The sequence below is a fragment of the Coturnix japonica genome, chromosome 15 (assembly GCF_001577835.2).
Source record: "Coturnix japonica isolate 7356 chromosome 15, Coturnix japonica 2.1, whole genome shotgun sequence".
Taxonomy (NCBI): domain Eukaryota; kingdom Metazoa; phylum Chordata; class Aves; order Galliformes; family Phasianidae; genus Coturnix; species Coturnix japonica.
In genome coordinates, this window is record NC_029530.1 from 3,098,546 (window position 1) to 3,116,406 (window position 17,861).

The following is a 17,861-nucleotide window of genomic DNA, read 5'->3' on the forward strand; positions in this document are numbered from 1 at the left end:
GCTTTCAGCTTCAGGCTCGCAGAGATGCCCTGCAGCTTCCCAGCAGGTTCAGCAGTGTGCTAACCTACTGTTTCCATTCCTGGGCTGTTTTGGGTGCTTTTTACACATCACTAATTGTGACCGCAGAAACTCACCCTCAGTGACGTGGAGGTCAGGGTAAAGGTGGCCAAATTTCAGCGAGCCAGCGGTCTGTGCAGATCAGATTCATGCATGCGTACAGGGTTGCGTTGCAAAAGCATCATTCTGTGACCAGTCTTTCTCCTTCAGAAGGAGCAGGTAATAGCCGTGCTGAGAGCGGGCTGTCAGACTTGCTTTACCAATGAGCTGCAATGGTAAATCCAGATTTCTGTGTTAGCCGCCTCTGGGGAGTGTGGAGAACTAACAGCAAGTTCATCTGGTTGCACAAACCACTGCAACGTTCTCCTCGGATGAAACAGCCACTAGCAATGATGCTAAGGATACTGACATTCAGATTTATGCCTTTCTGCTTGCTCAGACATCCCTAACGTCTCTTAACAGCTGCAGCTTGCTATTATCCATAGGGCAATACTATAAATAATGCCTAGTACTAGAGTGCTCTGTCTGTAGATCTCAAAGTGCTCTGAGCAAGGCGGATTCCTTATTGGCATGGAGAAAACTGGGATTAAGTGTTTTGCCCAAAATAACATAGGAAATCTATGGCAAAACCAAACGGAGGCATCACTTCTACACATGCTTTTCAGTGTATCAGGACTGTGAGCTCAGCTCAAGGAGAAATCAGAGTGGATTGCAGCTGTCAGCATGCAAGCAAGCAGACTCAATCTGCTAATAGATTAATAACTCAACTTGCCGTAGAGATTGTTGTACGTATTTAAGTATGTATACATCTGTCATGCTATGCGTGTATGTATGTATCTGCTTTTCTCACAGTGCTTTTCAGGTGAAAACTTCTGCACCATGAAGCATCTCAAGGGTGAAACCTCGTGTTTCAGGCCATCAGACAAGAATCCTGTTTGGTGAGTGAAGGGGGATAAACTCTGCTCCCTTTCATAAAGGTGGTGGTAGGATGTAAGTGCTTCATGCACATTTTGCAGCTGTGGCTCCCATTGGCAACCTCTCAAGCCTGAAGAGCCCTAGTGATAGCAAGCAGCCTCCTCTGAGTGATATTAATACCTTTTTTTTTGCAGTTGCCTCCTTATTTTCACATTTGAGTCTCCTTTTATGTGAGTGTCTCTTTCTATGTGAGTAGCTCGACTGATGGCCTGATACAGGCATTTTAACAAAAGGAACCGTGTCTGATGCAACCTGGCTTTCTTTTTTTTAGATGCTCTATGCATAAATACAAGGAGTAGAATCTCAGTTGTCCCATAAATCAGGTAAGCTGGTTCTTCACTGTCTTTTTTAAAGGCTTCCCCTTCAGCAGTCATATACATATATATATAGTGGTTTAGACTAAGCTGCATTAGTACACCAGCAAATTCAAGGTCTGAGAAGTGCAGGCAAACAGTTGCTCTGGAACAAGAGTTCTAGGGAGGTAAGTGACTTGAAAAACCAAGAGGGGCATTAAATTGATGTGCAGCCTGCGCTAAGTAGCTCTAGAAACTACTTTCACACCTCGTTTCCATAATGAATGAGACATAAATGAAACGAGCACACTAGAGACACTTTAGTTCAGTTCTGGGTATGCTCAGCTTCTCCACAACTGCCTGCTGGCGTTCCCCTGTGTCTGTGGGGACATTTCTTTGTGGAGGAACCTTAGCAAGAGGTAAAGGAGCCACGTGCTGCAACACAGGAGAGTTTCACATCACTTAGGAGATGAACTCAGCTGGACTCACGTGTATATCCATCAAACTAAGTCTGATAAGCATCACTGAGGAATTAACTTGGGTAAGCAGCTATTGTCACCAAATGTTGTGCTTAGAAAATGCCTCAAGCACTTTCAAAATACTCTCAGAGATTAATTTATTTAGTGCTTGGAAATCCAAGAGCTCTGTCACATATTTCTGGCTGTGTATTGTTAGCACTGTATTTCCTCCCATGCACAGCTTCACAGCACTGCAGTGCTGCATTTAGTGATTCATCTCACTGCCTACGGTACAATGTCTGCCATATAAAACCAGTTGTGTTTTACCACCAGCCCATACTGCCAGGTGTAGAAGAGAACATCCCTGGTTGAATGAGAGACTTTAGGCCTGCAGGCTTTCTGAATAGGTGTTAGGTCTGCATCAACCATCCTCTTCACCCCATGCAAGTAAAGTCTCCATTCCATGAAGCTGGTGAGCATTACTGGTCTGCTTGGCTTCTTGGTGATAGCTATCATGGGTGAAGCTCAAAAGCAACAGCAATAAGGGCCCAATTGTGCTCATAACCAGGAGCAATAGTCAGGCCAAGGTCTAACCAACGTGCCTGAACTGGGATCATTTCCCACCTCTTTGCTGATTTGATAGGGAGACCTCTGTCAACAAGTCCTCCATTATGCAGGCTTCCTGCTCAGGCTCTGTGAGGAACAGCAAATTAAGCAGCCCACCTATGTAATATTAATGGCTGGAATAGCAGCACTGCTACCGTTTTTATGTACTGCCAATGCTCATTAAGAAATTCCTGTTGCATTTTAAAGATGGCTGGTAGATTGCATGCGACAAGTTCCTGAATCTGTCTCCTTAAAACAGCCCCGTGAGCCTGGAGGGACACGTTCAGCACTGACCCACAATGCCTGAACTAGAGCTCATCTCCTCCTCGTTTTAGTAGGTGCAAATGAGGTTTCTCATTGTCCTTTCCATTCTGCTTCTCTAATGCTGACTGAGGTGGCAGAGCTGGATCTCAGCAGTCTGGTGCCTGAGCCTGTGGCAGAACCACCGATACCAGCACCAGAAAGCTCTGCTTTCGAAGTGCAACAGGGACTTTGCTTATTCCTGTTCACATCTTTATTCCTAATAATTAAATTTGAGCTTCCTGAAGACAAGATATTAACGACCCCCGAAACAATCCAAAGAGCTCCATTGCTCATTCTTGGGGGTAGGAGCCTGCAAATGTGACAGAGATTCTCATCTTCAACATTTTACAGTGCTCAGCAACCTTAGATGAACTGAGAGAGTGAAAGAGAAATAAAAATAGCAGTAAAGGGGCTGTGCTCTCCATTAGCAGTGTTCAGCTTAGCACACTCTGAGGCGGTCTCCAGCCCCCTTCAGCAGAAGCATAGGTTGATGATGACTACTGCTTTCTGCTGTAGCTAATTCCCCCATCTGCTCCTGCACATTTGTGTTTCAGGCTGGTTACATAGAGGCCAGTGCCTGGACCTGGTTTTGGGGCCACAGCTGCTGCCCTGCATGGGGATGCTCAGCAGCCAAGCACAGAGCAGCTTCTGGTGTGCCACCAAGCCCAGGCATTCTGCTGAGCACATCAGCCCTTCTTGCAGCTCTATGCTGTGCCTGCAGACCCCACTGCAGGACTGGCAGGTATCAGCTGAGCCAGAGCTGTGGCCTGAATAGTTTCTTTCACTTCCAAAGCTGGCATTTGGTGTTTTCTAATGGTCAAAATGACAGTGCTTCCCAAAGCCATGCAGGTAGAGAGAGATGGGGCTGTGTTACTTAGACAGTTTTCACTGTGTAAAGTAACAGGAGGAAAGGGAAGAAGGTTCTCCCACCTGTACTCATCTCACTTCCCTGTTGTTTCAGCAGAGACTTTGGCTGCCTGACAGAGGTCACCCATTATCTGTTCTTTCCTCATCAGGCCTCGAACCCAAATGACTGTGCTCCTCTCTGTCCTCAGTAACATTTTACAGCTTTCTTTCATCAGTCGCCCTTCTCAGCCCTAATCAATAGCTTTGCTCTCAGCATTTGGCATTGCTTTCTCTTCTGCTAGTCAGGATGCCAAGGTCAAATCTGCCCCTTCTGTATTTCTCCCTTAAATAATATCAAGCTGCTATGTATTAGCTCTAGATATTTTACTGTATTGAAAGATCCCAGTTACTGATCTAGCTGTGTACCTAGCTCTCAGCAGACTTGACTACAGCTTCAGAACAACACTCAGTAGTGTTTCTTTTGCAAGGCCAATTCACACAGCTGAAGAGGCATTTTTGGCAGGCTGCAAATGAAAGCTCCAGAAGATTTTTTTTCATCGCCCCGCCCAGACCTCACACAATCACACAAACCCCTGAAGAGCAATAGGATTTTAATCATCTCTTCTAATTGTTTTGGTCTAGTACCGAGTCGGCTGCTGCTTGAATCCCAAGCTCCCCACGCGCTGCCCGAGGGGATGGCACTGGGTTATGCTTCCTGCTGCTGCAAAGCACCAATCTCGGATGGAAATGCCCCACTCATTAGTGACAGCTGCTGTTTTGGCTTTGGGTGGAAGCACAGGGTGGGAGAGCATCATCTCTACTAGGAGCATTACAATATGTGGGTATCTATCTGTGTGTACCTATGCTTTGTGTGTGTGCAAAACAGACTTAAGCTGTCCCCGTTTCTAGCCTTAATTCATCCTTTGCTTACTACAAGTTCCCCATCCTCCACTTTAATATTTTCACTTACAGTACTTTGAAGAGCTCGGAATAGCTTGTCAGATTGAGACAGCTCTTGAGAAGTTTAATTTTCCTAATGCTTGTTGGAAATCCCCTTTCTGAATCTGCAGGAATATTAAGGTTCTTAGCGTGAGCTGCGCAGAGAGGGAATTTGCAAGAAAAGCTGTCAGTGAAATGCAATTGGGTTAGGAGAGGCTCGATGGGCGGCACAGAGCGGTGCAGATCCTTCTCTCGAGGAGCAAAGGATGCTCGTGGGCTGCTTATGTGAACAGGCAGAGGGTCAGGGCTGCAGGTGAGCTGCTCGAGGTGCAGATGCTCACACAGGAGTGCAAAGGTGCAGGCAAGCAATCGGCCCATTTCCCTCCATCTTAAGCAGAATCAAAATAGTTAAGTGACACCGGAAAGGATAATAATTCCTCCTCCTCCTCTTTTATCACCTGCTATTTTCTACCTGAGGATCTGGACTCAAAGAATTACTGAAATTAAATTTAGCAATTCAAGCTGCCCATTGTTCCCTGCTCTGTAATGTGCCGGAGTGGCACCTTTGTATTCATCCATCCATCCCCATCTCCTCAGATGTGCTGCTCACACAATAGTTATTGTTGTAGAAAGGAGCTGGAATGAGCTCTTGCATTATTCACTTCATTTATTTTGATACAATATTTGGAGCCACTTCATTAAATTCTCTTACAATGTCCTGTCATTTTTTTTTTCCTTCCTCATCTCCTTGCCAATGTGTGGCTCACACAGATAATATAACAACAACAATGTGGGGCGTGGGGAGCTGGGGGAATAGACATGTTTTCTGTGAAAGGGGATGGCTGTGAACTGGTTTCCTTCATCTACTGATCTCAGGATCCCCTTCCCCCTTTCCCACCCCCTCTAAAAAGTCTACTTGTTAGAAACACCTTATTTGCAAGCAGCAGATGTGGGCACTAAATACTCAGGGCTATTAAGTGTTGAACAAAGGGAGAACACACATTTACAGACAAGGTGTGGATACATGTAAGTAGGGTGTGTAAAGCCCTACTTACTAGCACTGAAAAACACACGGCGGCTTCTCTGCCTTTTCAGTCTTTTCAGTTATGCAACAAATCAGGCTCCCCACATGACAAAATGTACTTTTTTTTTTGTTTGCTTTTTGATGCTGCAAGTGCTTGTGATCTGAGGTAGGGCCTCCCCATTCACTCAGGGCCCAAGTGATCACATCTTGTGTGGCTTTGGAGCATCTACCCAAGATTGAGAGGTCCTGCCTGCAGTCTGGGGGTGCTGCTGGAAATCATACTGTTGCAAGTAGCCTACTATGCTGCAAGACAGTAGCAGGTAGGAGAAGTGAGGGAATAAAATTGTAACAATTCCAGAAGTAATAGGAAATAGTGGGACAGAGCTGCCAATTAAGCCTCAACTCTTCACTGCTCAGAAGCGTTCAGTTCATGTAAGCAAAGATGGGCGGGCAGGAGCCTGCATGAGGCACAGCTGTGATGTGAATAAACACACCCTGCTCCTTACACTGTGCCACAGAAAGTGTTTTCTGATGATTTAGCACTAAAATGTAAGAACACTCTGGTTGTGGGGACAGCCACGGCTGATGGGATGCAATGTCAGCTGCTGGGAAGTGGCGTCTAGACTTCTGTGGGTGCTTGTCTGAATAGAAAGTAATTAAAGAAGCACAAATAAATGTACAGCATCCATGGGGCTGATGGTGAGCCTTGAGCCGGGGCACACAGGGGTGAGCTGTCTCTCCAGATTAGGTGCTAGCACTGCAACCACACGTGCTTTTCTTTTCTAGTACATAATTAAACATATTGGAGTAATAGAGCTAGAACTGTGTTTACCTAACACCTGTAAACAGATATTAAGTTTCACCTTATTGTCCTTATGTTTATCTGTTGATCATGCAAAGCAAAACACCCGAGGGGAGGTTTGTGTATACCTGACCTGCAGAATCAACAGTGATCTAGAGGTAACTTTAGTTCTCAGCAGACAAGTTATAATTTTACTGCTAATGTCTGTGCTTTATTAGAATAGTGGGGTTTCTGTCCCTGACAGGACAGAGCTGCAGCTGAGAAGTCAGTTTCCAAACTCCTTTAGCAACAAAGACAGTAGTTCTTGAGCAGGAGCTGCAGAAGGGAGGAAACCTTAAGACAGAGCAGGAATTGCTTAATGCCATACACCTGTACTCACTTGGGGCAACACCCATAAATAGGAGACATGAGAAAGAAGGAACTAGTTGTGGTGGCCAGCAAGGTAAGGTCTCAATTTTACTTTTTTATTGGTGTTTGATAGCTGTGCTGATGAAAGCTTGTTGTTTCCATGGGTGTGTTTTTGGCACTGCAGAGAAGCTTCTGGCTGCTGCAGCACCCAAGAGCCATGGGGTTGTGCTCTCCTCCCAGCCTCTTAATGCAGGTTTCTGCAGCAGCATAAATTTCCCTCTGTGACAGATGAGAGCCGCTGAGCCAAAGGCAGCCAAAACTCTTTTTCATCCTAATTGCTCTGCAGACCGTTCCTCCTTAGAAAAGTGCCTTTGCTGAAATATTGCAGCATCCATAAATTTTATATGCATAGAGAGAGAAGTGTGATTATTTGGCTGTTTAAGCTGTATTTGTCCCTAAATGCAGAGCATGGTTGATAATCTGAAAACTGTGTGTTGATTCATTGGCAGGTAAGAGGCTGGGACAACTTTTTGGAATGAGGATTGTTAACAGCAACTTCTTTGTAAAGGTTTTTGTTAATTATTTGCCTTCCTGGTGATGCCAGGCTTTGCTATCTAGCAAGAGAAGCCTGCAGCTTGCCTCTTTCCTGGTGCTCTATGGAAGCCATGCTTGTTGCATGTCTGAATAGTGCTCCCCATAGCATTCCCATTGGTTTTCAGCATTTCAGTACCAGAGCAGCTCACGTTCTCCTGTTTCTCTTGCCTGGCTGTGCTGCCATGCAATGGCCATATACCTGAGGCAGCTGGGCCACACCAGCCTCTCCATTCTCACCAACCTGTTCAGGGTCTTAAACATGGACTTATTCTCCTTCTCGGTGGTTTTATTTCGGAGTGAATCAGACCACCCTGGCTGCCTTTACTTTTATATAACACTATATTTTCTTGCTAGAGGTCTTGTCTTCTGGAATCCTGCATTAACCGTTATCCTGTTGGTGGATTCTGCCTGGTAGTAGGGAGAGAAATTCAGACTGCCATTTCCTACACTTTATCCTATGCTTTATGCAGTGTTGCTTGTTTTGAATAATGCTGTGTGTATTCTCACTAGAATTCTGAGCTGTGGCCTTAACCTTCCCAGTAGTTCACAGTGGTTACAGCTGAGTTATTTGATTAAAATATTATTTTTACCAGCTGCTTGAAAGCACGGCAGCAATCTGATTTATTTCCATTGTTACTGCTTGTTTGTTTAGCCTTTGCAATGAAATGAACTTGCTGTTCGTTTAGTACTAATGCCAAGAGAACTATTGTATTCAAAAATAATGGAGCTTAATATGTAGTAGAATGCGCAATGAAATGTGGGTATTTTGCTCACACGGTTGTGTATGTACACAATGGAAATCATTTGGCAGCTTTATAGGGTGGTAATCTGCTTCTGCTGTGAGTGGGTGCTGGCAGCTTTTATCTGCCCAACATCACCTGCCCAGGCAATAAACACAGGGAGAGAATCGCTGGGGTACCCTCGTTATTGCAGTAGCATTAAGGGACTCATCCGCTTTCGTCCTGTCCAACAGGTGAAGCAACGAGGTGTCATTTAAATTAAGCTTATCCTGCTCAATCCTAATAGCTCAAAGCTAAAGCCCAGAAGGATCATGTGACTTATTTTATTTACTGAAGCAGAGATGCCCCATGAATCTCTCCCTCTTCTACAGCCAGATTCCACAATCTTCCACTGACCACTGCTTGCAGCAGCTTGATTTTGCACCTCCACAGCACAGGAGGGTTTACCTGATTTTCATGTTACAAGCAAACATCTACTTCAGCTGTAAACTCTTCTGACATCTCTGATGGATATAATTATAGTGCTCAGGGGGACTTCTGGCCTTGCCAGAAATAGATGGAAACAGGGAGACAAGCATTTGCAGTCAAAAGGAGGAAGATGCTGGGGAGGACAGTGTCTGTGTTGTGCGACAGCACCATGAAGGAGCCTGCTTCATCTCCTTGCTTTCATTCTGCTTTGCTTCCTGTGATTAAATCTCTGTCTCCCCAGAAATCTTCCAGTATTGTGGCATATTAATGGATGGGAGTCCTTGCATGCGCAATTATTTGTTTGCATGACAGCTTTGTTTGTGTGGAGGATTAAGGAATGGCCCAGTGCAAGGTCCCAGCCAACAGGTTCTGTGCTATATGCAGCGGCTCTGTGCAGAGCTGAGGGTGGGCACAGGTTTCTGTGGGGTCTGAGGCCAAGCCAAGACGTGCCCTTTGCTTAAGGTAGGGATTCAAGTATGTATTTAAGTATGGAAAAATGAGCAGCGAGGAAACAGAATACTGTGGAGAGGAAAAATGCAATCTGGGCTGAGGCTAAAGCCTGGGGAGCAGTTCTGCTGTTCACTCACTGTATGGATATCATTGCTTGCTCTTCTCTTTTGCATTGTTGTATCCCTGGCTTACACAGCTGCCAGTCAGCAGCAAGTGAAGCTTAGGGGTACCTGTGGCCAGTTTAACATCGCACTTCATCTCTTCATTGACACTGAACTTTTGTTAAGTAATTGCAGTGTCACCTGTGGGTAGCTGTTAAACCACAGCAAGCTTCTGAAATCAAGGATGGCTGATATTGTGATGATGTGCACATGGCAGTGACCCTGCACACACCACGTGTGCAGTAGTTTGCTTGTCCTCCTTATCACTGGTACCTGAATTTGGGGTAGAATTTATCTCACTCAGCTGTGGGTGTCGAAGGGTCTCTCCCTCCTACAGAGACAACTGCCATTCCTCAGTGACTCCTCCTCACCTGAGGTCTGGTTGATGAACTGTTCTCTTGATGAGGCCCAGACCTCTCCACTGACCATTACGGAAATCTGAACAAACGCTTTTCTGTATTTATGAGACACTCACATGGAAGTGAGATTAATCTTGCCAACCATAAAGCAGTTTAGAGGAAATTGGTTCCTGGCTATTTGTCTCCACGCTGAGGATTCATTTCTCTTCCATAGACCCACGATTGCCTCCGTTTGTGTCTCTACAGGCAGGACAAGCATTCAGCTCACTCTCTCTAGCTTTACTACTGTGTGTGCCCATTGCAGCACCATTTGTATTCTAACACTTCCTGTTCTTGTTATAGTGGCTCTGGCACATCAGTGCTTCTTTTCTTCATCTGAAAAAGTTCATGGACAGGAATTTGGCCTCTTCTGAGTTGGGTCAGGATTGCTCAAAACCTTCCCATTTTCCTTTGAGCTGTGCATCTACTGCAGATGCCAGCAGAATCTCAGCACATCTCTGTTACACGTCTTCTAATGAACTGGTTCAATTAACTGTCTGGGGCTGAGACTTTAAGCAAAACACAAAAATAGGAGCTATCCAGAAGAATTAATGACTGCATCTCAAGCACTAGACCTGACGATCAATTTTTCCTCTTTAGAAATGGGCTTTAACTTTACAGCTGTTAGCAGCATGAGGTAAGGGTGCAGTGAGAATACAGACTGATTCTCTTAGACTGCTCCTTCCATGTAAAGCCTGCCGAAGCTGAGATCCTATATGCTGATTCTTGCTTCAGTGGGACGAAAGCATTTGGTCTCAGCAGTCTCAGACTGGCCCTTATGAACAAGCATTTGCATTCAGCCCCAGCAGTCACAGTGCTAGAGCTCACTTAGCTGCAGACTGAGCACATCCCAGGATCAGAGGATTTATTCAAGTCCAGTGAATTGCTGCTGCATGGTATGCTCCCTTTCACTTGATATTTCAGCCCCCAGCCTGCTTGTTGCCCCCCTCCCCCATGTGACATTTGGAAGAACACTGCATTGCACTGGCAAAACTTGAGTGTTACAGAGCCAGCAGGTGAGAGCCCTTGCAGTGACCCATGGAGGCATGGGCAGGCGTTAGTCATCAAGAGATCCCAGCCTCATAGAGGAGTCTAAAAGGCACCATTGTTTTAAGGAAAAAAGAGATAAGGGAAAGCCCTTGATTTCCAGTTTTACCTGCTAGATTTCCAGTTTTACCTGCTAGAGAAGGGAGTGGCAGAAGCAGATTACAGAGGGAATGCTGTTTTCCTCATCATCAAAACAAATGCAAGCTTCTTGAAGGTAATTGATAAGTCCTCTCACCTTGCCCTGCTTAGCAGGAAAAAAGGGTTGAGGCCTTGGCTGAGCTTCCCATTAAATCTATGGCTTATGCCTACAGCACCCTGGGCTCCCATAGCAGTGCATCCCACAGCAGAGCTGGGTAGGGTGGCTGCTCCTGCTGAGCATCTGCCTGTTGGCAGAATCTGAGCTTGGCAAGCTCTGAAATGAAAGGGAAGGAGTCATGTCAGTGTGGAACAATGTTACCTTAACAATGATGTCCGGGAGACTTCCCCAGTTGCAATCTTAAACGCTTTCTGATGTTTTATTCAAACAAATGATGTGCAGAGGCACCGCATGTTTTAAGAGTGGAAGGGATAGAAAAATGATCTTATTAAGTTGCAGAAAAGTAACTCAAAAGGATGGGAGATGCACTAGGTAACTAGCTGCATAATGCCCCAGGGACAGCCAGGAGCATCTCCCAAGGCTACAACAAGAAAAGGTGCAATCAATGAGAAACAGAAGCTACAAAAACCACTGTGAGCTACAGCCTTTGTGGAAGACATTAGAACTGTTCAGAATAGAATCATTACTGAGGTCACACTGAGGTCAAAAAGAGAGTGAAATGGCATTAAAACGTGATGAGTATTCAGGACATGGAATACTAATATTTTCCTATTTCAGAAAGTGGTTATTAAATGTCCCCTTTGCTTCTTTCTTTGGTTTTCATATAGAAAAGGAGGCAACTCTTGCTTGACCTTTAGAGTACTTGGTAAATAGCTTTATTGTCACTAATGTTTAGCCAAAACAAACTTATATATAACCGCATTACAAAGTGTCAGACAGCCTTTAATGCCTTTATTCACGTCAGATCGCACCTTATAACCCCGCAGCCGCTGATGCTGTTTGAGGAGTGATAGGTCTGAGCCACAGCGGTGTCACACTGTCTGACTTCTGGAGCTTTTAAATAGGGACCTGAGTGCTAATACTGTGTTCCAATACCTGAGAGCATTACTACTTCATTAGTGTATTCCTTTTACATCCTTACCTTCCTCTTGGAGATACTGCTGGGCATTGCCAGGTGGGCAGATAGGCACCGTAGAGCCAACAGTTATTGCTGCTGGTTCCCATCAGCTGTGCTGCAGCTCAGCACCAGCCCATGCAGGCCTGCTTCCTCCAGAGCAGCAGCCATCCCTGTGGCTCAGGAGTGCACTGCAGAGGCTGGGATTCCAGGGCATTTCTTACTTGAATATATTTTTAAAACAAAAGCTGAGTAAGAAGGTAGGAACCTGTAATGGATGGCAAAGGCCGTGCTCTGAGCATATAAGCCTTTGATATATTACTGGAGTTAAATTAAAGATTCCGTGACTTATTTCACTTCATTAAAGCTACTAAAATAACAGAACAACTTTTCCAAGGCAGGGATTAATTTCTGAAGCAGCACATTTCGTTTCAGTGCTTGATGCAAGGTGATTGAATCAGACAAATGAAGGAAGAGATCTCTATCTAGCAAGGTTATAGTTATAACTGGACTTATGTCTAAGGTTTGTGCTGAAGTACGCAAGAATGGAAGTTGCAGGGTAAGGAGTGTGCTGAAATACCATGGGAGGTGTGACAGAGCTGCTCCTGGAGCAGTAGGAAGGGCTAAGGAGGCTGTGAGGGTGTTACGAAAGCTGATTCAGGTCAGATGATGTTCTCTGCTGTTCGTATTGGAAACTATTTGATTTTAAACAAGTGTTTTAAGTTAGCTTAATGGGAGTGCTTTAGGGGACATGAATTTCCTGGGCTGGACAAAACAAATACCGTCCTATATTTTTATAAAGGATGAGAGATCTTAAGCGCCCTCAATATTTAATATCTAAAATTAGATGTCATTCCTGTGTCGGCTTTTGGTTGGTGTGTATCAGGCAGCATTCATTGTGGCACAGGGAAACATTGGGATGTGTGTGCATGGAAAGTCCAAGTGTTTGCTGTCCGGGCTACAGGGGCTGCTGTTCTAATGGGACTCTGGTTTCAAACATTAAAGCAACTGGGCTTGGACCAAGCACACACAGGAGGTTGGAAAGGAAATAATACATTCTGGAGTGATGAAATTACTTTGGACAACTTAATGAAAAAAAAATGCTCAGATCCCACTGAGCCATTAAATGATTGATTTCCACATGGAAGCACCCATCTCTGCTGACAAGCCTTTGACAAAGGCTTTAATTTCATGTGGAATGGTTTTTGACCAACAGATTAAAATGGCTGATGGGAGAAAGGGACTGAGCAGGTTATGAGCCCAATAGACAGGAGAATATGTGTCATGAAAGAAGAACAAAGTGCTGATGTATTCATTAAACACAAAGGCAGACCTTACAGATGTTTGGATTGCTTAATATTCAGGCTATGCTGATAGCAAATTATATTTGCAGGAGGAGTACGAACGCTTTTAAATCTCCCAATGTACAATTGAGCATTTTCCTTTGATGATTGCCTTTTTAAGTCCTGATATGTCAAGTAGGTTAATATCAAAACTGATTTCCCTGAGATCGCCAACTAATGACCTTTGGCTAATTTGGAGCTCTGAGGCTGCTGTCAGGACTTTAAACAGTGGTGGTCAGCAGGAGATGGAAGGTGGCATCCCCAAAGGCTCTGAATTAATCCATTGACTCAGCCAAGCTAACAAACAGATCCTGGCTGAACATGAAGGGCTCCTACAAACTCTGGCATTCCTGATAACTCTTGTAACACTGTTAATTTCTAAGGTTAACACTCCAAATGCTTTGTTACTTTAATTATTATTGGAACCAAGCCCTCTCAAATACAGACTTTACCAAACTATTAAAAGAATGTGCTAATAACCTCATAGCCACATTCATACTCCAGCTCCTCGGGAGTGCTGCTTTTTGTCTCATTCCTGACTTCTAAAATGTTTCTAAAATGAGCTGTAATGAGGCCAAAGAGGAGCTTGACTTCTGTTATCACTAACATCTTAGAGATCTGTATCAAAAGCCTTTCCCCACTTCCCCCCAGCCACGTGGTACAGCCCACCTCCAAGGCGCTCTGCTAAGAGTTCAGATCAGTATGATCTGTTTGCTAGAGGCTGGTGCTCAGAGCCAGCTGTTGATTGCAACATTGGCAAGGGATAAGAGCTGACAAATTCTGTTTGCTCTGGGAAGAAAGGGAAAGTTCCCTTTGCTTCCTTTGCAGAGCCCAAATGAGGGTCAGAGAGGGGCAGGAGGGGGAACAGCAGAGCCAGCACGGCAGAGCTGGGAACTGCATTCTCCTGGCTGGGTTAAGCCAATGCCAACTTTCTGCTTGAGGGAGGACAAAAGTGGACTTGAAAACATCACTTTTGGGCCTTATCCTGGCTGAGGATGAAATAGGAATGCAGCAGTGAAGTCTAAAAGCTCAAACAGGTGTGTTATAGGGCTGATTGTGACAAAAAAATTAATTTGGGAAGCTCTCATTCCAGTAAACACGGGCTCTAACTGGGCTTTGCCACACAGTACCAAACTGTCTCTGCTCCTGGAGTAATCTTGCCAAGAAAGGAAATGGCACAGTAGTACCATTGTACAGGTCCACAGCTTTCATCCCGTTCCTGGGGATTCAATGGCAGAACAAATTGCAAAATAAGAACGCATGTAATTGGATTAATTAACAGTACATTTCAAGGTCCTGAAATGCAGAGTTAGCCATAGGGATAAGCGCACAATACAGGTTTTCTCTGTAAACAGGACCCGTGCTATTTTTGGCTCTGTGTCTGTACCCCAGCGAGGTGTGCCTCGCTTGGAAAGCTGCTAGGATAAGAAATGGGGCTTCAAAAGGGGAAGATAAATACTGTAATTAAGGCTGCAGGACAACAAAAGGATTATTCAGAAATGTAAAATGGTTTGAGTGAAATCACAGGAAAGATAATTATACCTAAAAGTGGCTGCACAGGGTCTAATATTTTCTTTACAAGGACTTACAAGACTCATTGAATATTTATGGGCCCGGAATATAAGACTGGATGAAATCTAAAACATAAATTCAACAGTAATTTATTGCTATGAAATTCCCCAGCAGTTGTTGCCCCAACCTTTTAGCCTCACTAGACAGGCTTCATGTTGCAGAACACAAGCCCATGTGATAAATGACATCAAAGCTGAGTGCCCTTGATTGATGAGCGCTGCTTTGTCTGATGGCTGTAAAGCAGTCCTGAGGGCTGAGCTCACCACTATTTTGGTTTCTTCCTCTTTTTAACTGCATCTATTGCAGAGGGTTTGTTTGTGCTCCTGGTATGGTTATCACATGCAAATGAGTGTGCTGTTTCCCAGATGCAGTTTTCGTATTTATAGATTAAATACAGCCTGAAAAATCATATGTTAATTACATTCTGAGGCTACGGCAGAATTTCTCACTTGCACATGTTTTGTTTTGCTGGAAATAACACAAATTCCAGTTCAATCTATTTAATTCCTTGAAGTTTGGTGATAAACATTCTACACTTTGGGAAAAGCTTTCTAATCGTTACTGTTTCCAATCATTTATTACCATTAGCTCAGTGCTTTGAAGTAGAGTTAATTTCTATCGTGCATGTTTATTTGTTGATAATGATGCCATGGGAGTGGGGAAGGCCAATGAATTAATGCCAAAGAAGTGGAGCATCAAAGACACGTGGGCAGAGGAGATGTGCGAGGTGTTTTAAGAGGACCAGCACAGCCTGCAGTATGTTCAGTTAGATAAAAAAAGACCATTTATTGCTGTTGTCTGTCAGCATCCCCTACCACATGCATCATGCTGAAATCAGTGTCACAGGGGTTCCTCCCTTAGCTGTGCCTAAAAGACTGCAATCCTACAAGAGGCCCCGCTAATCCTACTAAAAGAGATGTCCAAAGAAAGATTCCATGGCAGACTTAAAGGCCATTCAGCAGTAGATGGATTCTAAGCGGAGAATAGGAGCAGACACACAAGGAGGTGAAAGGACACAACAACAACGTCAGAGAAATGTGCTTAAAAGGGTGAGTAGGTGTTCTCTGATTTGAGATTAGGCCAGTTTTGCCCTTGGAAATTGTGATGTCCCACATTATTGAAGGCAATGCTGACCATATTACAAGCAAGAAGGGGATATGGTTTGGAGAAGTCAACACACAACATTCAAATTCCTTTCTTGTTTACTCTCCCAGTGGTTGCAAAACATCCAAAATACAGAGGAAAGCTTAAAAGACTGAACTCTATTATGAGAAGGAAAAGTCAGACACAATAGCCATTCAGATCAATAGAAAACTCACAGTCATGGGGACAGGATCAAATCTATACAAAGCATACAGTTTTCCAGTAAGAATTGAAAGCATGACACTTTTTCTTCTATAAATACCAGTTCTTCGATGACCAGTAATGGAATCAACGATATGTCCATAATCACAGATTAGCGTGGACTTCAAGTATAGGTAAGTCTCCCTTTAAAACAGCCTACAGCAGTGTGTTAAAATATATCCTGAGATCCACAAATGAGAATGAACAGTTCCAAAATTGAAAAATACCTTATTCCCCCCCCCCCCCCCCCCCCTCTTCCGTCCCTTCATTCCTTTTTATAGCTCTCATAAATCTTTTAGAAAATAGATAGATAAATAACCAAGGTGGCAAATTAAGAGGTAGTTTATGTAACAAAGTATTTCTGCCTGCAAGCACATCTGAGGACAAAACCATGCAGTTCTGGAATGAGAAACCATGTATGGCCATCGGGTGCTGTGCAAACCTACATGATTACAATCAGGACTCAAGAGAAAATGCAGACATGTGACTGTTCAGCCCTACCAGCTCAGCTGAAAGAAATTCAGGTACCTTTAGGGAAGTAAAAAACATTTCCTATATTTTTTGCTTTCCCTAAGCATCAATGCTTTGTTCATCAATATATACATCAATATCTCTATTGATTGATATGTCTGTCTTTTAGTCTGAAAGAGCTTTCATCTTAATAATTTTGTGCTCCGTATATTTAATGAGTGTTGGCTTTATGTACTTCAATGTGCATGTCACACGTACTCAAACATATTCAGATCAGTATAACTGGAAAGAAAAACTGGTGCTGGGGGAATGGCTTTAAACTAAAAGAGGGGAGATTTAGATTAGATATTAGGTGGAATTTTTTTAAGAGGAGATTGGTGAGGAACTGGTACAGGCTGACCAGAGAAGCTGGGGAAGATGGGGACCTGGAAGCCTCATCTGGTCAGTGACAACCCTGCCCCCAGCAGGGGGTTGGACCGGGATGGTCCTTATATTCCCTTCCAACCCAAGCCATTCTATGCTTCTGTGATTCTATACTGAATTTTGTTAAGACACATCATGATAACAATGTTTGACATAAGCTCTTGGTGGTGAAGTGCTGCACTGTATACAAGAAATCATCCTCCTTCTGAGGGCTTTACACAAAAAATATGTGTTTGTTCAAGGAGTATATTTCTCCTATGTGATCTTACAAAATGATACTAGTCTGTGATGAACTGGTACACTAGAGACAGGGTGTTGAATTAGATAAATTTGATAGTCTGAAGTAGCGGGCAACTCCTGTGATGTTGGTGAATTTGAATAGAATAATAATGCATGTCTTACTATCTCTTCCAAAAAGAAACCCAGAGAAACCCAAATCTAATTACATTTCCATCATTAAAGTGCTCCACACAGACTGGCGGATCTGGCAGTTCACTGGAGTCCTAGGACAAGATTCTGATAGGCTTTTCTTTCACATTCCCACGAGTGATGTTTCTTCACATACTCTTTGGCCCTTGTTACAATTTCTCTTTCCATAATGGGGTCATTCATCAAACTCTTGGACAGCGCAACAAACTCCTAAAGAAGATAAAAAAAACAGTAAGTTAGAAGTTCCTTGAAGTTCTTATGATACTGAAATCACTCATGCCTGTATCTTGACTACAGTAAAACTCTTCATCTGCGTACCAGTATAAGGAGCTGTTTTAAAGCCGTTTTTTTCAAGGTCAAACAGTGCAGTTTATTTATAAATAATGAATAATAAATAATGATATCTTTTATTCAGCCCAACAAATCATTTAAAATCAAAGATAAATCCCAGGAGTGTTAAGGCAAATACACATACAGCAAAATGTAATGCCACAAAAAGCATTTGCCTACCCAAGCATTACGAAGCCAGGCCGGCTATAAATTAATTAATTAAAAAATC

The 17,861-nt window shown here is 43.7% G+C and overlaps 1 protein-coding gene across 1 annotated transcript in view; it reads right to left on the bottom strand.

Moving 5' to 3' along the window:
* Window positions 1-15,819: 15,819 nt before the first annotated feature.
* Window positions 15,820-17,861, bottom strand: part of GLT1D1 (glycosyltransferase 1 domain containing 1) — a 36,037-nt gene continuing 33,995 nt past the window's right edge. The window contains exon 12 of the mRNA XM_015878380.2: window positions 15,820-17,512. Within this exon, the coding sequence (XP_015733866.1) occupies window positions 17,366-17,512 (147 nt within the window). The 3' untranslated portion in view covers window positions 15,820-17,365. The remainder of the gene's footprint in view (window positions 17,513-17,861) is intronic.